Source organism: Triplophysa rosa, linkage group LG2 (genome assembly GCF_024868665.1).
Source record: "Triplophysa rosa linkage group LG2, Trosa_1v2, whole genome shotgun sequence".
Taxonomy (NCBI): domain Eukaryota; kingdom Metazoa; phylum Chordata; class Actinopteri; order Cypriniformes; family Nemacheilidae; genus Triplophysa; species Triplophysa rosa.
Genome location: NC_079891.1, coordinates 29,104,083 through 29,126,383, shown reverse-complemented (window position 1 = coordinate 29,126,383; position 22,301 = coordinate 29,104,083). Strand labels below are relative to the sequence as shown.

The 22,301-nt window shown below is 38.4% G+C and overlaps 4 protein-coding genes across 12 annotated transcripts; 1 reads left to right on the top strand and 3 right to left on the bottom strand.

Moving 5' to 3' along the window:
* Nucleotides 1–559: 559 nt before the first annotated feature.
* On the bottom strand, nucleotides 560–6,393 carry usp30 (ubiquitin specific peptidase 30). Of its 8 annotated transcripts, none has more exons than XM_057351061.1 (14): nucleotides 5,116–5,380; nucleotides 4,954–5,037; nucleotides 4,543–4,652; nucleotides 4,199–4,381; nucleotides 3,995–4,098; nucleotides 3,785–3,883; nucleotides 3,153–3,198; nucleotides 2,970–3,064; nucleotides 2,761–2,820; nucleotides 2,515–2,601; nucleotides 2,338–2,418; nucleotides 2,015–2,234; nucleotides 1,791–1,899; nucleotides 560–1,705 (listed from the first exon to the last, which is right to left on the bottom strand). In XM_057351061.1, the coding sequence occupies exons 3-14, from the start codon at nucleotides 4,643–4,645 to the stop codon at nucleotides 1,459–1,461; spliced, it is 1,434 nt and encodes a 477-aa protein (XP_057207044.1). In that variant the 5' UTR covers nucleotides 4,646–4,652; nucleotides 4,954–5,037; nucleotides 5,116–5,380; the 3' UTR covers nucleotides 560–1,458. The 8 variants fall into 8 exon arrangements, with proteins under 8 accessions (XP_057207044.1, XP_057207028.1, XP_057207034.1 ...); XM_057351045.1 differs by having other exon boundaries at nucleotides 5,120–5,380; XM_057351051.1 differs by having other exon boundaries at nucleotides 4,954–5,034; nucleotides 5,120–5,380.
* On the top strand, nucleotides 6,378–15,205 carry svopa (SV2 related protein a). Its single transcript, XM_057350999.1, has 16 exons — nucleotides 6,378–6,567; nucleotides 8,393–8,553; nucleotides 8,977–9,062; nucleotides 9,255–9,353; nucleotides 9,454–9,525; nucleotides 9,624–9,748; nucleotides 9,840–9,903; nucleotides 9,999–10,124; nucleotides 10,222–10,350; nucleotides 10,498–10,571; nucleotides 10,725–10,801; nucleotides 11,182–11,286; nucleotides 11,421–11,532; nucleotides 11,983–12,064; nucleotides 12,863–12,952; nucleotides 13,499–15,205. Exons 1-16 carry the CDS (start codon nucleotides 6,533–6,535, stop codon nucleotides 13,709–13,711), a joined length of 1,650 nt encoding a protein of 549 aa, XP_057206982.1. The 5' UTR covers nucleotides 6,378–6,532; the 3' UTR covers nucleotides 13,712–15,205.
* On the bottom strand, nucleotides 15,195–19,148 carry LOC130564729 (D-amino-acid oxidase-like). 2 transcript variants are annotated; one of them, XM_057351083.1, is made up of 11 exons: nucleotides 18,949–19,148; nucleotides 18,267–18,462; nucleotides 17,942–18,056; nucleotides 17,522–17,598; nucleotides 16,712–16,777; nucleotides 16,453–16,507; nucleotides 16,274–16,378; nucleotides 16,111–16,193; nucleotides 15,844–15,961; nucleotides 15,621–15,719; nucleotides 15,195–15,501 (listed from the first exon to the last, which is right to left on the bottom strand). In XM_057351083.1, the coding sequence occupies exons 2-11, from the start codon at nucleotides 18,458–18,460 to the stop codon at nucleotides 15,370–15,372; spliced, it is 1,044 nt and encodes a 347-aa protein (XP_057207066.1). In that variant the 5' UTR covers nucleotides 18,461–18,462; nucleotides 18,949–19,148; the 3' UTR covers nucleotides 15,195–15,369. The 2 variants fall into 2 exon arrangements, with proteins under 2 accessions (XP_057207066.1, XP_057207073.1); XM_057351090.1 differs by lacking the exon at nucleotides 16,712–16,777.
* A 178-nt stretch (nucleotides 19,149–19,326) lies between these two features.
* Nucleotides 19,327–22,199, bottom strand: LOC130564745 (D-amino-acid oxidase-like). The gene is made up of 11 exons (XM_057351102.1): nucleotides 22,089–22,199; nucleotides 21,817–22,012; nucleotides 21,546–21,660; nucleotides 21,383–21,459; nucleotides 21,086–21,151; nucleotides 20,889–20,943; nucleotides 20,566–20,670; nucleotides 20,403–20,482; nucleotides 20,130–20,247; nucleotides 19,925–20,023; nucleotides 19,327–19,800 (listed from the first exon to the last, which is right to left on the bottom strand). The coding sequence occupies exons 2-11, from the start codon at nucleotides 22,008–22,010 to the stop codon at nucleotides 19,669–19,671; spliced, it is 1,041 nt and encodes a 346-aa protein (XP_057207085.1). The 5' UTR covers nucleotides 22,011–22,012; nucleotides 22,089–22,199; the 3' UTR covers nucleotides 19,327–19,668.
* Between the last annotated feature and the right edge of the window lie 102 nt (nucleotides 22,200–22,301).

Here is a 22,301-nt window from a genome sequence, read left to right as displayed (position 1 = left end):
GCTGTCCTGCTGCTGTCGCCACGCAACATGAGCAGCAGGTGACGCAATTAGGAAATCCTCCGCGAGGCTAGACCGTCAGTTCGGTTCTTAGACTTTTCAGGTTGCGTGCTTTGAAAAACAAGTCCTCGTTTTATGTCCTCGACCTAGGAAAATTGTAGTACCCGAATTGGGACACAGCTAGTGAATGTGGTGGGGGGAACGCGGCGTGGCTGGTCTGAAAGGTACGTCACAGGACGGGCGCAGATCTATTGGTTAACGTCTCCTTGGCCGCGCCCTAAAGTACACGTGCTGTCTCCTAAAGGGGCGGACCGTTAAAGGAATAGTTCACACAACGAGATGGTTGTCATTTATTCAGCATCTTTCCGAATGCGTTTGACTTTCTTATATAAAATATTATTATTTAAAAAAATATTATTAAAGCGATCAATTAAATTTGTGTTGTACATTGCATTTTTTCCAACATGTCATGGTGAAGAAAAAAGTAAATAAACTGAAGATGGTCCAGTGGTTTGGAAAACCATGTGAGATGGTAAAGAGCAGAGAGAATAACATTGTTGCAGATTTTATTTACTTTGATTTACACATGAAAAACATTCATACAATCTTACACATAACTTTCTTAAAAATATACTGTGTGCAAAAAGCATCATGTAGAGTTAACATATATATATTTTATGGAATAACAACTAAAGTGCCAGCAGAAAATCAGATAATCTTCAGATTAATGCAAGGTGACTGTCTCATGACCAGAAAGCTTAAAGTAACAGTTGTATCACATTCCTGCAAGGTTTCTGTTCACATATTCACTGAAGATAAACCACATGGGATAGGTCAAACATAACTATAGCAAGATTTATGAGGAATAAACAGACACAACGTTTGAAAAGGAAACATCCAATAATATTGTGTGTTCTCCTAGTTTATGAATATGTAATTTTACAAGTTTAGAAAACTCTTACATGTCATGACTGCTGAGGGAAATCTGTAAACAAATGAATAACAATGAGTAATTCCAAAACAAACAACATGCAAAGCAACAAACCTGAGACAATTTGCTACTTTTTGCTAACAAAAATACAGGATTAAACCTCTGTGCGATTCCCACACCAGTGGTAGCTAGAAATCCTGTGCGGCATTATTCCTATGCTCAGACTACGATGTTGTACAATACACCTGCTACACGAAGCAACGGCAGTTTTCTAACGGAAACAAACTCCATAGACACTGAGCAGGACAAAGGTGCCATGAAAATCCAACCTTGAAATCCCAAACCCTCCTCCTCCTCTCTCTTTCTTCCCTTAGAGAGATCAGAAACAACATGCCCAGAAATGCACACCAAACTGCATGCACTGCACGGACGCATGATTGGACTTGGCCGGAGTAGTATGTCCTGGAATGGAGAGGAGTAGGCATACGAGGCTATTGTAGGATAACTTAGAACTAACTCAAAAAAACATGCTACTTCTCCACCTTCAGGCCAGGCCGTTGCACTCCTTCGTAAAACAGCAGATATGCGCTGGAGGAAAGCACCTCCTGCAGGGTCGCTTTCCTCACAGAATCATCCGACACCCAAAGCCACTGGGAGTTAAATGGAGAAGTTCCACGGGGGGAGGCAGGGCAGCGGCGGTAAGTGATAAAATGTCCAGAGCGCATATCACCGTGGTGAACCAGAACGGCTGTTAACCGGAAAAGATACTCCGAAGCGCTAGTCGAGAAAGAAATTTGTTGTTAAAATGGAAAATGCTTGCTTCAGTCTATAGAGCCAATCGAAACAACAAATATGCATATACCTGTAGTCAAAAGTGAGGTTGAGCTGTGACTTCAGTACTGGTGAGTGTAGAAAGACCGAAGGAATGGTTCCATTGGACATTGACTTGTTGTTGTTACAGTGTTCAGGATCTGTAATGAAAATGGGATTAAAATAGACGTTCGCTAAGGTCCTGGAATTGTAAGAGATTGTACTGCAAGTATATTTTACAGACGAGTTTGCAAAAGAGTTGACAGTATGTTTTACCAACACCATTGGCAACAGTTTTGTCTTTTGAGTCCCCAACAGCTTTAGCAGGAATTTTGTTTGTTCTGTTGTTCCTCTGCTGCTTCTGGCCTGCAGTACAGTGCTTGTATCGATCCATAGACAAATACTCTGTGAATTGGACATGTTCGTGTTTCTTCATGGGAGTGCCTTCTTTAGACCAGGTTAGCCTTTGCAGATGAATGCAGAGGCACTGAGGCAACTAAACCCAAAAATAAACACACAAACACCAGAAGGTATAAAATGCTAGGCTAAAAGGCCAAATGTATCTGGACATCTGCTAGTAATAAGTAAATGTAATCTACCTTCCCAAGTTTTAACTGCTTAACAAACGCCGTCCTCTGACTCTCAAAAACTTGACCGTTCATAACTTCTCCAGCATGCTGCTACGAGACGATGAGAAATGAGCAGATCTGTAATTCCCGACAAATGCATGATGAGGTCATTTTACCAGCACTAAACACTGTACTGCAAAACCTTACCTTGGTACAATTTTCACACTCCACCTCTTTAATAGTTTCAGAAGAGATGAAATGCTGAAGACACTGATCCAGCGTAACTGGTCGGCCCTAAAAGAATGAAATACAAAATACTAGAGAAAAAATGTACACACATTTCTTAGTCTTTAAGGCTGCAGGTATTATATTTTAATGAAGTGATCACAACCTGTTTAAGGAAGCTGATCAACACATATTATTGTGCAATAAATTGTGCACATTTTTGCTTACCCACTGACTTGAAGGAATAGAAAGAGACAAGCTGTCGAAAGAATCATAATGCACAGGACTCTGAAATATAGAAATTACGCATTGATGATGTGACTAATGAAGGACCATTTTTATTTTGCATCATTATTCACATCTAGCTAACAAAGCAAATGTTTATTTACATCTATAAAGGTTCATTTTAAATATATGGAAAATGTAAGAAAGATCACCTGCTGCTCACACCGCTTGCAAGCCATATAACTTGTTAATCGGCCATGAAAAGGGTGCCGAGTCCTCCATAAACTTGGAATAGGATGCATTGGGCCTGGGGAGGAATAACAAAATTAAGGCCTGTTCCTACCAAGCAAAACAAATATTTAAAAATATTTGAACATGAAAATGTATTAATTTACCTCCACTTCTGCAGCTTATGTTTTTTTCTTTGGACTCGACAGACTTCTGAAAGCATGAAGAGGTTTATAAGTAAAAGTTAATGAAACTTAGGCGAAGTAGTTGAGAGCTTCACATTCTGTTTTTTTTTTTGTTATTGCATTGAGCATGTCTCAGGCATCTTAAAGTGATACTTCACCCAAAAATGAAAATTCTGTCATCATTTACTCAACTTCGAGTTGTTCCAAAATGTGTATAAATTTTTGTTCTGATGAACACAGAGAAAGATATTTGAAATAATGCTTGTAACCAAACAGATCTCAACACCAATTGACTACCATAGTAGGAAAAAAACAATGGTGGTCAAAAGTGCCCCAGAACTGTTTGCTGTCCTACATTCTTCAAAATGTCTTCTTTTGTGTTCAACAGAACAAAAAAAAGTATTAAGTAATTTTTCCTACTATGGTAGTCAATGGGTGTTGAGATCTGTTTGGTTATACGCATTATTCCAAATATATTTATCTGTGTTCATCAGAATAAAGAAATGTATACAAATTTGGAACAAGTCAAAGGTGAGTAAATGATGACAGAATTTTCATTTTTGGGTGAAGTATCACTTTAAGAATGGACTTCTATGATGAATGCTCCTGTTTACCTCCAATGTTTGCATATCAAACAGGTGAGCAACTCTGGGTTGGTGTTCCAGCTCCTCTTCTAATGAGGATGTGAGGACATGGAAGAGCTCATGAGCATCCTGAGGACAAAAAAGATGCTTTTTGAATTCCAATCCGTAGTTTACAACGTTAGCACATAGTAATGCTTTAAAAAGTCTGAAGGTTGACTTTTGACACTGAACATAATCTACCTGTTCTTCAAAGGAGCTGATATGCCATCTGTAAAGTCTGAGAGCTTCTAAAAGGCAACTTGCATCTAATACATCATCTTCCCCTTGATCATGGCTCGACAGCGCTGTGGATTAGAGGAAAAATTTACAAAACAATCTGTTAGTGTTCTTACATCCTTTGAAAATGTAAGTCTGTGTGTGTTTTATTAGTAAAATGGGGGCAACCTTTAAGTAACTGCATTAGAGATCTGGAGAGCTGAGTGTCTCTTTCAGTTTTCTCTGGCTGTGCGCTGCTTTCATTCGTAAAATCTTCAAGCCATCTGATGAAGGAAGGACATGCTGCCAGGCCCTGAAGAAGTGAGTTCATAAAGCATGTGTTCCCCAGATTAAGCAGACCAGGAACCATACCTGTGAGAGAAATTATATTTTTAATTGGCATGCTTATGTTTAAAGACAAACAGTAGTCATGCAGGTGAGCAAGATATAGCTTCACATGTAAACTAAGGCCAAATAGTATAACAATATAAAAGCTTAGCTTTGTGGGTGCTGTGCAATATTATATTACTGACCTTTTCTCTTTTTCTTCCTATCTGAAATTGGACCCCATAATACGTATACTCCAGCTGCCATGGCAGCAGCTATCCCACCAATCATACCCCAGTTTTTCATCATCTTGTTCCTGAAACAATGGGATGCATAATGTGAGTCAAATATGAATCCACACCTTGCTGCCATTGTTAAACACCCCAGGCAACCATATAGAAATAAATTTAAGAGCATCAAGTTCATGCAGAAATATAACAAGCAGAGACACTTATTTGGTTTATAACAGAAGGGACACCTGTGGCAGACAGGAGATCAGCACTGACTTTGACAGCTGTGTTATATAACTAACCTTGGCTCTCAGACAAAACAGCCACAATTACATTCAACACACGTTTTAATAACACATGACTGTAAATCAGACGGAAGACTTTTACTGAGCAACTGTTGGCGATCAAGTTGTTATGAACCAGCAGAACACGGCGTTCATTCAGCCAAGTCTCCTCGTGGGTTGTTCACTGCTAAAGCATAAAGAATATCCCAATAAAATACATATTCACCCATTTATGATGGTTAGTTAAGTACACGCACAGACTGACCCACCACTGATCTGTTACTAAACCGAGTATCTGCTGGCCTTCAGTGCAACACCTCGCCAATCACATCTCGCCCTTTACCTACACCCAGATGAGCTACACAGCTGCACAATTCTGATATCAAGTCAAATTAAACTACTCAAACTCGCACCTTGCAGCGGATCCAGTGCGCAAAAACTCTCGGACAAGCTTGTCTGTAGCTCCCTGTTTACACCAAGGCATATTTCAAAACGCCTGGGTGTGCGGAACAAAACATTGCGCATTGTTGTCTAGCGGACTTTGCTCGGAGTAGGACGAGCGTGCGTGACGTATGAGGAAGTTTTGAAAGGCTTGAAAAAAACTTTATTTATAAGCTTTTCAGGATTCATTGAGAAACGCTCATTTGAAAGTAAAACAAGAAAATAACAATATAAACCAGAGTACAATACAGCAATAAAAAATAATACACAAAAGAAAAGGGTACCATTTTCAAATACTTGCAATGTTACATGTTTACTCTTACAATTATGTTAACAGTGAAATATAGCTTGAAAACATTTTCAAAATGGTAAACCTTTTTAAAAAAAAATTGAAGAAAAAAAGAAGAAATTCTTGGTTGGAAATGATCTAAAACATCGGTTTTGTTGACTATAGAGAGTAGAACAGTACAAGGTTTGATTCAATAGGCCGGCTTTGTTTTGTGTGTTTGCTTTTGGTAGATCAGAGACGTGTGCAATGTCTACTGAGTTTCTGAATTATAGGCTTAAATCAACATGTAGTAGTCAATATTGGTAAAACGACAGTATTTTCAGTTTGTTTCATTATTTTCAGATTTTTGTAGGATAAAAACATGATGCTAATGCAGTGCAGACCTATACACTAATGTTGAAAACAAATCAGATAGTCCAATTTTACTTCACACTAGCTGCAACATTTTATTTTTGTGGGTTTTGGGTTTTTTACTGAAATATCAACAAACTGCAATGCTCCTATTGGTTACAATGACGGACTGTATACAAAGTAATCTTAGCTTAATTTATACGCAGAGTACTCTGCAGCACTTTGAATCATATGTCTGAAATCTTTATTTCCATTTCTCTAAAACCTATGAATAAAATAAATGAATTATGGAAAACGAAGAGACAAAAAAAAGAACATTCATCTATTCTTTTGGTAGTTTCACATCTCAAAAATCACCTGTATCTATAATATAGTTCCCTCCCAGTGTTTTAGTATTACATAGGCGTTCTTGCAGTGATCCAGCACGACCGACCTACCAACCCACCGACCAGACAGAAGCAGAAATCATGGCAGCACAACACCGCCCCTGTCTGAGCTCTCCGCTGTCCTCACGCCCGTGGTGCTGAAATCTACGCTCGACCCGACAGCAATGTAACGGCAATGAAACAAAGACACGGGGAGCACGACGAACAGAGCGATAATGGACGATGATTTGTTTCAGTTAAGACAGCTCCCGTGAGTGTGCATGTATCTTTTTATTTTAACCGAGCCTTTGTGCAAACACTCGTCTGCCTTTCCTTTATTGCAGATTTCTAAAGATCGTCAGAACCGTGGGGGTTAAAATGTTCTCTCACTATTATTTTGAATGTCTGTGCTTGCATTAGGGATTTGTTTGAGGTAAAACGAGAATACGCGCGGCCAGGCTTTGTGGATTTGTATAGATGCTGTGCTTGGTAAACAGCTCAGGTAGATTAACCTAACAGCTTAGTTCAGTTAAAACAGTAATGTTGAACAAAACAGCAGTTCACTGCATTGTAGATGACGCCATCTATTGAATAACACCGCGGTGTTTATTTGTGTATGTGTTTTTGTGGAGGCGCAGACATTAATTCTGCTCATAGATCACAATTCCTGCCAAGATGACTTTGAATATCCTCCATTCATTTAATGGTATACGCAACACCACATAACTCAATTGAACTGGCCCATAGCAAATGTAAAAAAATTAGTTGGGAATTGTTCAACCACGACCATAAAACCCTTGTTTCATGTTTCTAACCACTGGATTTAATGCTTTATGTTTAAACCAGGGTGACTTCTTGGGTGCTAGACATGGGGATATTTTGATCACAAGATGATTTTATGCAAAGCAGACATGCAGTCCTATACATTTGTTCAACTATAGTGGGATGCCCGGGATTCGAACCCATGACTTTGGTGTTGCCAGCGTCACACTCTACATGCATTATGGCTTGTATATGACCACCAATGCTATGCTAAAGCTCTTTCCACTGATGTAAGAATTTTGAATAAAAGGCCTGCTTATGTTATTCCTGTACTGCTGATTCTTGCCATTCGTCCCAGTTGCCATCTGACCGCGTGCAGAAATCATGATGGCAGTGCTCATTTACTGTGACATAGTGGACGTATCAGCTATAGGTCAGGGTCCAGTTGCAAGACACCCTTAAGAAAACCCTTAATTCTAATTGTAAAAGTATTGTCACTAAGGGTTGGTTTCTTGCAACTGGAACCAGGTCTTTTCCATATTTGATGGAGATAAAACAGTGTTCTTACTGTTTCACAAGCACCCTTTATTTTACCATCATCATAGATTTGCAGCCAGTATTTGTTCATTTTTTATAACTGTTTCTGAGTATTTGGGTTTGTGTTATTTGTTTGCTCTCAGAGAAACATGCCTGAGTCATTTCACCTCTTCTGTGCCGGAGGAGGTTAGATGAAGGCTTCTGTTTAATTACACTGCCTGTCTGCACATGAAGGCATTATCGCCTGTGGTAATGCTGTGTGAGCGTGACAATTACAGTAATTAAACCATGGGATATCTACGTTCTCCTCTTATTTACTCCTCCTGGATCCAATCTGTCTTCATAGCTGTGAAGATGTTCAGTGATATGCCATAATGATCATTGACATTAAATAATGTTTTTTATGCATTAAGAAAGCGCATGTCGTTCAGTCACCCCATGAAACACTTTCAAACATTACTCCACTGTCTCTTTGCACATTGTGTCTAATCTGCAGACAATTCTATTTCCCTCTCACTGGTGTTTTCTTTCCAGAACACAGAACCTGCACGGATAGGAAACTCTCTCATCACCTTGGCAACAGCTTCTTGTTACATGCATCATTCAGTCTTGCACATTGTTGTATTCCATGTACAGATGAATTTTCTGTACAGTTTTATGTTTTCTGATGATGGTGACTGATATTAATGATGTTGTATAAAAATACCAAGTAATCCAAATAATTCTTGTTTGCACTCCAAAAATGTCTTATTATGAGTACCAGATGGATCATCTGATTGTCTGTTTGGCTTTGGCAGAGTGGTGAAATTTCGGCGTACAGGTGAAAGCACTCGTTCAGAGGAGGAGTACGGTGGCAGGGATGAGGTTCTCCAGGTGGAGGGAGGGCGGACGGACATGGAGTCAGTTTCCCTGGCTGATGGTGCTCCAGTTCCCCGGGAGTTCGCTAATCCCACCGATGGTATGATTGGATTCCCTTTTGTGATATTTATATCACGATAGCTTCTGTGTACGAAAGATTTAATTTCTTTTAATGAACACACAAAAATACTTTTTTGTAAATTCTCAAATCATGCCGGGATTACATAGATCATAAGGTTTTGCATACTGTCAGTAAGTAAAAAATGAATATACCTAACATTAACCATGTTTTAATATACACTTTCAATTATTATGTTGATCAAATTACCTTTGCATTTAATAAAAAGAAACATGAAACAATCTCACACAAAGTTCATTATTGATCACCAACTGCACTCTTTTTTTTACCCACTACTTGTTTTAATGCATTTTTATTACAACCATGATTTAAAACGTTTTTTAATCAAAAATTTGAATAAATCAAACATTTTACTACTCTGTTTATTTGACTGTTTCTCAACAGATACCTTTATGGTGGAGGATGCAGTGGAAGCCATTGGCTTCGGGACATTTCAGTGGAAGCTATCCATCCTTACCGGACTTTCATGGGTAAAAACAGTAAATAATTGTTGTACCCTCACAACACATTTTGATTTGTATCCAGTATAGTTTTATAACTTTCAGCTCATCTTTTAGACATCTGTGCCATTGGGATTCTGTTTAGTCAGGTAGAGAAGGTTATTTTGGTATATTTTGGTATTGCTGTATTTGTTTCCACAATGTGGTGTTGATTGTGTGCAGATGGCAGATGCCATGGAGATGATGATCCTCAGTATACTGGCCCCTCAGCTGCACTGTGAGTGGGCACTACCCACCTGGCAAGTGGCACTGCTAACCTCGGTACTTCCACTTTTCTCAATAATGATTCCAACTTACTCTGTTTGAGAAAACTGGGTGCTGTAACTGTATTTCTATCGTTTTCTGTGTCTTTCCAAAACAGGCAGTATTTATTGGAATGATGATCAGCTCTTCATTATGGGGAAACATATCTGATAAATATGGCAGAAAAACAGTATGTTTAAATATTACATTTAGCTGTATAACTGCACAAAAGTTATTTATAATACCAGTTTGAACCACTAGGAAATAATGGATCTGTGTGTATGGTAGGGTTTGAAGATGAGTGTATTCTGGACCCTGTTTTACGGCCTCCTCAGTGCATTCGCGCCTTTATACGGATGGATTCTGTTCCTCAGAGCTCTGGTGGGCTTCGGTATTGGAGGCGCTCCACAATCGTAAGTGTGACAAACAATTGATTAGTAAGAATTTCATGCAATATCACTGAATACTCAGAAACTTACAAAAACGTTTGGCTTCTTCACTAAGAGTGACATTGTATGCTGAGTTTCTCCCCATGCGGTCCAGGGCCACTTGCATTTTGTTGATAGAGGTAACAAAGTCTCACTCACCTACACCCCCATTACCTTGTATCAGATATGAATTGTTTGTGTTTTTTTTACGTTTTTATTTTATTTTTGTGTTTAGATATTCTGGGCCCTGGGAACAGTATTTGAAGTGCTGCTTGCCATTTTGGTGATGCCAACATTGGGCTGGCGCTGGCTGCTGGCCCTCTCCACAATTCCACTTTTTATTTTTGCTATTCTTTCCTTTGTAAGTATGAATTCTCAGTTGCTTAGTTAATTTGGGCGTATGTATGTGAATAATATATTGAGGAACCACTGTGTATACAACATGTTTTGTAAAACAGTGGCTGCCAGAAAGTGCACGTTACGACGTCCTGACAGGGAATCAGGAGAAGGCTTTGAGCACACTTAAACGCATTGCTGCAGAAAACAAGGTTCCCATGCCACTGGGAAAACTCATTGTGGCCAGACAGGTAAATTACTGCCTACTAACATCTACACCAGTTATTGTTAATATTGTAAAGGAAACTGTTAACCCTTTAACCACCCCTCATATCATAAGTATTGTTATTTCTTATCAGACATCTCCTGTTTGGGGATGTTATTGTTTTCTTTCATAGGAGGACAGGGGGAAGATTCAGGATCTTTTCTCTCCACACATCCGCTGGACCACTGTTCTGCTATGGTTCATATGGTATGAGGGGACTTTGGTTGTTTTCATTCTTAAAATTGATCTCTGCTTCTTAATGTTTTGTTTTCCAGTCTTAAATGGCGAGATTTACTACTTTCCTTTTCTGTTTGTGGTACTAAATTTATTTTTGCATCACTGTCATATGTTCTGTTGCAGGTTCTCTAATGCGTTCTCTTATTATGGTGTGGTTTTGCTGACCACTGGGCTTTTCCAGGAGGGAGGGGCCTGTGGTCGTGAGTGAAAGCTACTATGTGATTAAAAATCTATAGTATGGCTAGTATTTAAAAAAATATTGGAAAATGCTATATCAGTAAATTTGATCATAAACATTTTATAATTAATATTAAATAATGATATAAGAATTGTGACATTGCTTTTGGTTCACACTAGGAATTATATAGGTCAGGATGAGCTGTAGAATATGTGTGTAGTGTACTGTGTAGTATACCAAACTTTTATCAAATTCGGTCAAACCATTAAGCCATTTCATGTATGCAAAATAAATGCATACCTTATACAGTAGGCTATGGATACTTCTTACTGCAGAAATAGTCTGTGTTAAGGATAAGTGGGGCAGATTTTTTTTTACATTTTGTCCTGTGTCTTCCCCTAGAGGCGAAAGGCAGCAAAACGGATCCAAGTTGCAGTTTGGAGTGCAAGTATCTGAATTCAGATGATTACAAAGATCTTCTGTGGACCACGCTCTCCGAGTTTCCAGGTACACGCTTGAATTGTATCGAGCAAATCATTTTAAATACAGTACATTAAAGGCAGGGAGTACAGGATATAGCCTAAGTGTTTCAAATTGTGATACTGTAGGTCTAACATCCAGTATTGACTGATGCTTTGCAGGTCTGCTAGTGACCCTGTGGGCGATCGATCGGTTGGGAAGGAGGAAGACTATGGCACTGTGTTTCTTCGTCTTCTCCCTCTGCATTGTGCCACTCTATGGATGTGTGGGAAGGTGAGAAAGCAAATTCAATATAGATAAGTCTTTTTAAATGTTAAAACTATAGGCAGAAAAAATCTTTTGGAATCATTAGTGATAGTTCAACCCAAAAGAAAAATTCTGTCATCATTTACTCACCTGGATGACTTTCTTTCTTCCGTAGAACACAAAAGAAGGTATTTTGAAGAATGTTGTTAACTGGCAGCCATTCGCTTGCATTGGTTTTGTGTCCATACAATGGAAGTGAATGGGGGCCAGTGCTGTTCGGTTACCGACTTTCTTCAAAATATCTTCTTTTGTGTTCTTACTCTTGTGAGTAAATGATGACAGAATTTCCATTTTTGGGTGAACGATCACCTTAAGGTCAAACTATAACTTTTGAAACTTAATGAAGCCTTTTTTCTTATACAGTATTTTTAATGAGACTTTATGCCATATGGCTTAACTGTTTTGCTTATGTTACAGAACTGCTTTGACAGTTTTGATATTCATTGCAAGAGCCTTTATTGCTGGGGGTTTCCAAGCTGCGTATGTGTACACACCAGAGGTGAGAACTCCTTTTAATTCAAACAAGTTTATTAAAACGTTTTCAAGTTTTTTATGGAGTCCTGCAAGCGCTGTGAGATAGCAGATGGGTTCAGTGGCAGCCAGGAACAATTCTATTAAAGTAAGAAGCAATTTTCTGAGAAATGAGTTCTCAAGGGAAAATCTATCCTTCTTTGGTCACTGTGAAACAGTGTGTAATAGAAAAATAGGCACATTAATTCAAGTCAAAACCAAAATTGTCATTCTTGGCTGATAAATTATAAGGAGAATCTACTTGTAGACTGTCAGTGTAGTGTTGTTTAGCTCAAGGCAACAGCTGTGGTGGAGAGGGAGTTTGACCTTGGGAACGATCTAGTTCTTGGCTCATTTCCACCACTTGGCAGCCATTTCAGCAACTCACCTGCAATAACACAGGGCACTGTCATCTGCTTGTTTCTTTATAAACCCTGAATAGAGTTTATCTGCAGATGAAGGGTAATAAAGTTGAATATTATCCAGCGTCTGCAGGTTGCCAGCTATTTTATTGTACATGGGTTGAACAGTTTACATTACAGTACAAAAAACGTTGTCTGTGTTATTTAATTGACCTTTAAAGTCTAATAAACCACCCCATGGTGAGTGGAATTATGATGCATATAGTACAATAATAGATCTTTACTGTAGTAGGTCATGTCATTTACTAACCACTCAGCTTACATAACAGTTCAAAGTACATTTCTACAGTGTGATAAGGATAGACATTGTTAAATGAGATGATAATGAAGTTACTCAGTATCTGTCTCTTGGTGTTTTTCTTCAGGTGTATCCCACGGCAACAAGGGCACTGGGTTTGGGTACCAGCAGTGGAATGGCTCGGGTTGGAGCTCTCATCACTCCATTTGTTGCACAGGTGTGAAAACATTTACATTTACATTTAGTCATGTAGCAGACGCTTTTATCCAAAGCGACTTACAGATGAGGGAAACAATGGAAGCAATTGGAACAACATAAGGACAACAAAAAGCATAAGTGCAAAAAAAGAAAATTTGTCTCACATGGCCTATCACAGTATACAGAGCTAAGTTTTTTTTTTAAACAAATAACACAATGCAAACATAAAAACAAATGCACAAGAACAACATGCAATGTTTTTTTTTTCAAATTTTTTAGGCACATCATAAATAATAAATAAGGAATGCGATAAGCAATGCAGGCCAAATACATGCCAAAAATATAATTACAATATATAACGAGTTCATTTGCAAAAACAGATAACTCAGTTTTAAAAATGTTAAAAATCATGTTTTTTTATGTGCATTCCAATGAATATCAATCAAACTTTTTGCAAATAAACTCTTCATATATAATATATATTTAACAATATATCTTACTAAAAATATAATTCTAGAAAAAGCAACGATGGAATTGATACAGCAATTCTACACCTTTTCTACAGGTGATGCTGGAATCATCGGTGTACTTGACTCTGTCCGTCTACTGTTGCTGCTGTTTGTTGGCTGCTATTGCGTCCTGTGCCCTTCCCATCGAGACCACTGGCCGGGGCCTGCAGGAGTCCAGTCACAGAGAATGGGGTCAGGAGATGATGGGACGGGCATCAGACCACAGCCCTGGTGGGATTCCACATTCCAGCTCTGAATCACAGGACTAAAGGGACACAGATGAGACAGGTTTTTTAAAAGCAATTGGTCTTAGATATACTGTAGGGAGGGAATGTACTTTGCAAAAACAATGTGTGTCTAAACAGACCTACCTGATTCAGTGGTTTTAAGAGTTGCTCTGCATTGATTTTTAAAGTTGCTTTATCAAAGGCAAGAGGTTTCCTTTCATGAATCTCCTCTTGGCCAGAGAAATGGAGGGGAATACATATTCATGGAAGTACAACAGAAGATAGGTTGAAACAACCATATGGTTCTAAGAATGTTAATGTGCATTTAAAGGGATAGTTCATTCAATTCAATCACCCTCATGTCATTCAAAACTTACTCTTTGTTCTGTGGAACACAAAAGAAGATATTTTGAGAAACATCTTTTATGGTTTTATGTCCATACAACAGAAGTCAGTGGGGTTCAGTGTTGTTTGGTTACCAGCATTCTTCAAAATATCTTCTTTTGTGTTCTTCAGAAGAATCATACAGGTTTGGAATGACATGAGGTCAAGTAAATGATGAAAGAATGTTCATTTTTGGGTTAACTATCCATTAAAGAGGAAAAGTGACAGATTTTAACTTCTCCCAGATAAAAAGCACAAAAAAGTGTGTTTGTTTGTGGGTCAGAATGACAATGAGTAGAAAGTGTGGATTTGTGTGTTTTATTTATTCTTTATGTTCAAAAAGGGCCTTACACTCCACTCCCAACATTCCTTTGGGGAGTGCATGACAACTTTTAATTCATAGCGCAAAGGCTGGATGCTGCTATCAAAACTAGCACACAATGCACCAGTTGTATTGCTTTTGTTGAAGAAACATTTAGTAGAGCATTATAGAGGCTAGATAATTGCTAGCCATTCATAGTTTTTTTTCTGCCTTTACTGACACCATGAGGCACACAGTGACATTTAGTGGACATCAAAATCTTCATTTCATACCACATAGTGTTGGAAAGCACCTTTCGATGGCTGTCAACCGCTTCACTTGTAAGGTGTTTAAACTCGAATTCTACCCTAAGCACGCACATCAAAGGTCTCTAGAAGAGGTACAATCTTGAATGTACAGATTATATAGAAAACAACATTCACCTTTGTGTGTTCAAAAAATCAAACAGGTTTGGAACGTCGAGAGTAAATAATAACAGAATTTGCATTTTAAATACAAGAACTCTTTCATTACAGTCTATTCCAGTACCAGAGCCTCCTTAAGGCAGATGTCTAAAACAATTGCTTGCATTAAACGCGCAACATAAACATAAACGCAACATTGCAAGGTTTTTTTTCCCACTCAATTGTATATTTGGTTATTTGTATCTCTACCTATTGAACAGTCCTTTGGGTTGGTATGTATTGAGAGGTGGGGTTGTGAAGTACGCCTGCCTTTGCGATTTAGTGCTGCATTTTGTGTCTATGTGCACAGATTTCCTGCCACTGCACCGGATGTACATGTGTATGATACCGTAACAAATAAATTATGCGTCAAAAAGAAAGCAAAAACGTCTTTATTTATTGTTTAGACTTGACATTCCAGCTGTATTATGATAATCTTTCATTGTCAGTGGTATCCTTGTACATCCATGTACATCAAATGTATTCCACAACTCAGTAAATCTGTTTTCTTCTGTAATCAGTATGACAAATATTGTTGGTGTCTAGATCTGTTAAAGACGTGATTTAGAGTGTGCTAGCAAGCCTTTCTGTCCCAAGATGCCTCCAAAGAGTCGCGCAGCTTCTTCGGCACATCCGCGATGGATGGTCAGTCCAAAACCTCCGTGTCCGTAGTTATGGATGACCTGTGTTAAATAAAATCATATGGTGAGTGAATAGATCAGTCTTTAAGGATCAATTCAGGATAACTCAGTAATGATCTTCCATTAACAGACCTTCAGAGCAGAGGTCACAGTGAGCTCACCTCAAATGAGTTTGGTCCAGACTGTATGGTCTCTCTTTCCAGTCTAACTTTGCTGCGTGAAGGCCTGAGACCAGTCCAGTCTTCTACTATCCGTGCGAGCTGGAGAGAAAACAGGAGATTTAATTCGCTCCATCCTCTGATTTAGCATATTAATGGAAACTTTAAAATATCATGTTAAGTTCATGACACTTTTAGTGAAACAACAGATCGATCGAGTTCACACCTGTAGACTGGGCTCAAACTTGCAGGCTGCTTCCCAAATTTGTTTATGATCGACAGAACTGTTCTGCTGATTCCAGTTTCCTACTTGAAATACTCCACCCACAGTGACTAAACGGCTCCTGCAGACACACAGAGGATCTGAGGTCATAGAAGAACCAGAATATTCTCAGTTACCAATACACCAGTACTATTTTACAATAAACAAATTGAAAAAAGGAGGGAGGAAAATAATAACCGGCCTGTTTGCAAACATGTAAATATAACATACCCAGGTATGATGTAAGGCGAATTATAGACACCTGCTGAGAAATCATGTGTAAGGACCCAGTGCTTCAACCAGGGAGCATCTACCTGTTAGTATAGACAGCACAACACATGAGATCAAACGATTCTGTAATGAATCCTACTTTGACTCATCCACTAAACCTCACCTTAATGATTTGACCTCTGCCAGGCTTGAGATCAGGGTCACGCTGCAGTTCACCCGACCGAACACCAGAGCAGTTGATGATGACATCAGCACCACTGTCTGCCAACTGGAGGCCATTAGATAAATCAAGTATACAGTCACAAACGTACAACAGCAAAGCTGTAACCAAATGCATCAAACCTCTTTAAATGATTGAACGTTCCTCTGATAAAACTTGATGTTTCTTTGTCTTAACCTGTGGAAAACACAGACACAAGATGTTAATCATTGGCTGACCTAAAAAGCCATACCGTAAATAAGTAACACAGAAGAGATTGTAGATACTGTAATTATATTACCACATCAAAGTTTTAGAAATTGAATGAATATTATTAGAAAAAACCGTGTGTAGATATTTCTAATTGTTCATTTTAGCGATTCGATAACAGCAATCTCTCACCAGTCCATAAGCCAGGGCAGGTATGTCTTTCCTTCAATCATAAGAGCAGTATTAAACCACCCATAGCTGGAAGGGTTTGAAGAAAAAGTAAAGGCGATGGTGACAACCACATTAATAACAATTCAATTTCTATTTTAATTGATCCATTTTCATTCAAACCTCCAATACTGTAACAACTATAATGTGTGGCACATCATTTCAATTCAAGCTATGTGTAATATGGATTTTTATAGACCAAGATGGTTTTGATAGGATCAGGAGAACAAAATTGGACTTGATTATGCTTTAAAATTCAAAGTTACTTTGTATTGTATATCTATAGAAGGGTTCATTGGACACATGCGCCTGGCCCGATTCCCGAAATTAACTTCCAGTCTGTTTGGTTTTAATGTAACAATTATATCAAATTGATATTAATAGTAACAGTATTAAATTAGTATTAAATTTCATTAAAACAACTCGGCAGTTATTGATTCTTTGCAAAAGTCTACCGGGAGTTAAGTTTGGGCCACATGAACGTTTGTTTATGTTGTTGCCGCTGAAACCGTCTAAATGTATTGTAATGGCACAGTTAGGATGTTTTCTGTTTGAAAAAACGACTATTTGTATTAATGCACCAAATAACTGGTCCATTTGACTGTTTACATGTTGGGGCTATATTTTCTAACAAAAAGACAACATTCAATGATTTTATTAACAACAAAACCCAACATGCCCAACCCAACAACCCTGCAGCCGTAACTACAATCAAAATATGGCCTCTTGTACTACTGATTCAGTATTGACTTTATGAGATACGCCAGTGAGTACCTGTATCCAGGAAACAATTGTAGTTCACGTTCAGTCAGCTGTCGAAAACCCAGCACTGTGTCTTTAAACGAGGGCTCCTGTTTGAGGGGAACAGAGTGATTTAAAGTTAATTAAATTTCACGAGTATCTCCTAGTCGTATAGCCTTTCAACTTGTGCCAGAGATAGCAATTTCTGTAGCAGTACAGTAGATGGGTCAGTGCAACAAACAGTATAACAGTAAGTGTATTTTCTTAACTAGTGTAAATCAACCAAAATTGTTTTCAGTCTGACCTCTTCTTCTTTTGTTCAGTTATACGGTACAATAAACGGCATTGCTATAAGTAGCAATAGCACATGGCAAGTAAACTTTACAAGTAAAGTCTTTCAGTTACCGTTTTACAGATAAAGCATCTGAAGGAAGAAAATGACAATGTTCTCACCGGTACACGCTCGGTGCAAAGGTTGTAGCCAGACTCAAGAAAGATTCCCATTTTAACTGACTCTGGAGAGCTTAGAAAGCTTAGAAGATAGTCAAACGTCTCTTTGTTCCATTTACTGGAAAATGAAAGAAAAGATCTGTTTCTCTTTTATTTGTTCTTTATTAGACACTTACACAAAGCACTCTTGACTGGACAAAAACCTTTGCAGTGGATAATAAATGTACATAAAAGCAAAAAGATGTCTTTCTTTGTCATTTTCAGCGCAACTCTTCACTGCCACTGAGAAATCAGAGATTTGGAAATTGCACACAAATGAAACCCTCACGTTTCTCGCACATTCCCCTTGTCGTAGAGATAGGGCTGCCAGAGTCCGGCTGCCCCGTCGCTGGTGGTGAGTGGCGTGAAGACATCCGCATACACCTCTATGGTGAGAGGGGTGACCCTATCGTGGAAGTGTTGGTAGATGCTCTGAGCAGTGGACAGGCCGATGACCCCAGCTCCAATCACACACACCTTCATGTCTGCAGAATATGCATATTGCTGTCATTACATCTTTTGTAAAGGAAAATTACCCAGGAAAATACTATAGTAAAATAGTTCTGGCAGACTGATTGCTATTTGTGTGACCACAGCTTAACTTCAAATACCATGGTTACTGTACTGTAGCATGTAGGGGGACGCTTAATAATCATTAAAATATATAGTTTTCATTGTTTTGAAAAAAAAAGTGTAAACACAGATTTTAACAAAATATTATTGCAAGCTTATCTGAAATTGCACTTTCAAAGCTAGTAATGAATCTCAGAGCCTGCCATATGTCTGCACTACTCATATAGACATGTTTCAAATCTCGTGTCCATAAAAGCCCTTCATGAATATAATAATAACAGTAACAGGCATTGCCCGAGCGTGTTAGTTATTCTTATTGGTCGCCTGTTTTTAAACTACTTAATAGTTAATGCGGTGCAAGCCAAAATAAAAATAATACAAAAAAACCACATACTTACTCCCCGATCTTTTGTTATTGGTTTCTCAAAACAGCAAAAACGGGTGCAGAATAACGTTGTCCTTTAAAATGTTGAATTCTCTTCAGTCTCGCACGCACCGCTTTATCAAATCAATGCCAGGTCGATTTAGGACGCCGAAACCTTCGCAAAACTTACACTGAACTTCTCGAACGTCTTCCCACCTTACGTAACTGCAACCGTGAGATACATCCAGTAGGAGTCGCTGTTGTTCGCCTTCAGATGATCTGCAACAGTTGATATAAAGCCCCCCACACTAACCACAACAACATATGAAGCCCCGCCCACTTACAATTTCTACCCAATAAAATATTCTAAAGCTTGGCATACAAAATGAAAACTCGCGTTAAAAATAATCAGACACGAATACAACGTTAGCTACTTTTAATGCTTGTTTGGTCTTGCTTTAGATCATTTAAGTCAATGTATTGGACTCAACAGTGGTTTGATATCTATTACCTTACTGTAACAATAAAGCACAAAACATTAAATAAACCATGATAGCACTTAATTCTTTGTTGCCAATTCATTTATGGTTTGTCATCTTTTGACCACAGACGAATTATTGTTAACATAACACTAGTTAAAAAGATATATTAATGCAATCTTTTATCACTTGGAATCAGTATGGCAATGATTATCAGATTAGTGAGAAAACTGCTGATGTCTGATGAGATAACACTGTGCAGATGCCCAGATCTATCAAAGACGTGATTTAGAGTGTGCTAGCAAGCCTTTCTGCTCCAAGATTTCTCCAAAGATTCGAGCAGCCTCTTCAGCACATCCGCGATGGATGGTTATTCCAAATCCTCCGTGTCCGTAGTTATGGATGACCTGTGTTAAATGATGCATAATATTTTTGACTAAAGAATCTTGAAATCAATCTTTTTGGATTTTTATACAAATCTCACTTTAATAATGGCATCACATCTTAAGAATAATGATCATATGAGAGCACCTCAAATGAGTTTGGTCCAGACTGTATGGTCTCTCTTTCCAGTCTAACTTTGCTGCGTGCCGGCCTGAGACCAGTCCAGTCTTCTACTATCCGTGCGTGCTGGAGAGAAAGAAGAGTAGATCTGACACATTCATAGGAAATTTTGAAACATTATCAGATTAGTCATGACACATTTAGTGAAACAACACATCAATCGAGCTCGCACCTGTAGACTGGGCACAAGCTTGCAGGCTGCTTCCCAAATTTCTTTATGATTGACAGAACAGTTCTGCCTATTCCAGTTTCCTACTTGAAATACTCCACCCACAGTGACTAAACGGCTCCTGCAGACACACACTTACTGTACATCTGAGGTCACATGCATCGCTCTTAAGACCATTTTTCATCCATTTAAAAATGATAAGAGAGCAACACGGTATGTTTGACATTCTATAGTTGTCTGTTTCCAAATATACATGGACTGTGAGCATAAGCTTACCCAGGTATGATGTATGGTGAAATACCACCTGATGAGAAATTATTTGTGGTAATCCAGTGTTTTAACCAAGGAGCGTCTACCTGTTGATTTATTTACAACACCTAAGATGAAATTGATTTGTCTAAAATTACGACCTTGATCAACTTTTTCCCCTCAACTTCACCTTAATGATTTGACCTCTGGCTGGCTGGAGATCAGGGTCAGGCTGCAGTTCACCTGATCGGACACCAGAGCAGTTGATGATGACATCAGCACCACTGTCTGCCAACTGGAGATAGATGAAGAGTTTATTTGAAAATATCTCAACATGCATTTGACAAAAATGAAGTTTCTAAATCAACAAGTGCCACAACATCTTGGAAAAAAAGGGTAAGTACAGATTTGTCACACAGTGTAATTTTAATTGATATTTATTTTAATCAAACAAATCTGAAAGACTGAAAACTTTTTTTATTGCCGAGCTATTGAAAAAGAAAGTGTGCAAACCTCTTTAAATGAACCAATCTTTTTCTGATGAAACGTGACATTTCTCTGTGTTAACCTGTAGAAAGCACCAAAAACATCAATAAATGCTCATCCCAGGTCTTAACGTTAATCATTGTTAGACCTGAAAAACGTACATGTATATGCAATTTCTTCACACTTCAATTTTAGTTACTGATTAGATAACAGTAATCTCTCACCACTCCATAAGCCAGGGCAGGTAAGTCTTTCCTTCGATCATGACAGTAGTGTTAAACCACCCATAGCTGGAAGGGTTGGGAGAAATGGAAATGTAGATAAATTCAATTGCATTTCAATTTATTAAGTTTTGCTTTTAAATTAATTTCATTAAACATCAACACTTAAAAAGTCTTACTCTAACATATTAATAAATGAGTGAATGGGGAAAAAGAGAGAGTGGGAAAGAAAATTATATGGATATCGTGCAGAAACAGCGATATCAAATTGTAGCAATAACTCATGAAAAACTGAAGAACCTGCATCCAGGGAACATCTGAAGTTCACGTTTAGTCAGCTGGCGAAAACCCAACACAATGTGTTTAAATGAGGGGTCCTGTTTAAGGAGACCAGGGTTTAGTTTTGTTCAGCTATAAAATGAGACATTTTCTGTTTGACAACATGCCGTGAGAATGTTCTCACCGGTACAGTTTCAGTACAGAGGTCGTAGCCAGACTGGAGAAAGATTCCCATTTTAACAGATTCTGGAGATCTAAGACAGCTTAGTATGTAGTCAAAGGTCTCTTTGTTCCATTGACTGAGAAAAGAAAAAAAAACTGAGCTGATATTGATACACTTGATCTACATTATATACTGTCATGTTGTCTGAAAGGATGTGCTTATTTGTTTGCCATATTTATGGAAATCTGAATCTGAGAAACTCAAGAACAATTTAGACATTTGTAACCCTCACGTTTCTTGCACGTTCCCCTTGTCATAGAGATATGGCTGCCAGAGTCCAGCTGCCCCGTCGCTGGTGGTGAGTGGAGTGAAGAAATCTGCATACACCTCTATAGTGAGGGAGGACACCCTGCCATGAAAGTGTTGGTAGATGCTCTGAGCAGTGGACAGGCCGATGACCCCAGCTCCAATCACGCACACCTTCATGTCTGCAGAATGTGCAGAAAAGTATTAATGTGAAACTGTGTAATGATCCATAATTCATAAAAACATTACTTTACTCACCAAAGTTGTGTTTTTTCCTCCGTTTGCTCCAAATAAAATTACGTAAGGCTCTTCTCTCTTGTCAGAAGCAATCCAACGGCAGATTAACTTTAGCAGTGGAATTTACAAATTAACTTTTTTCCAAATTACGCAACTCCTTGACGTAATACGTTCCAGAGATGGCGCTATTCGCACGTTGCTTTTTGATTGAGTAAAGTCCATATCGAGCCATGA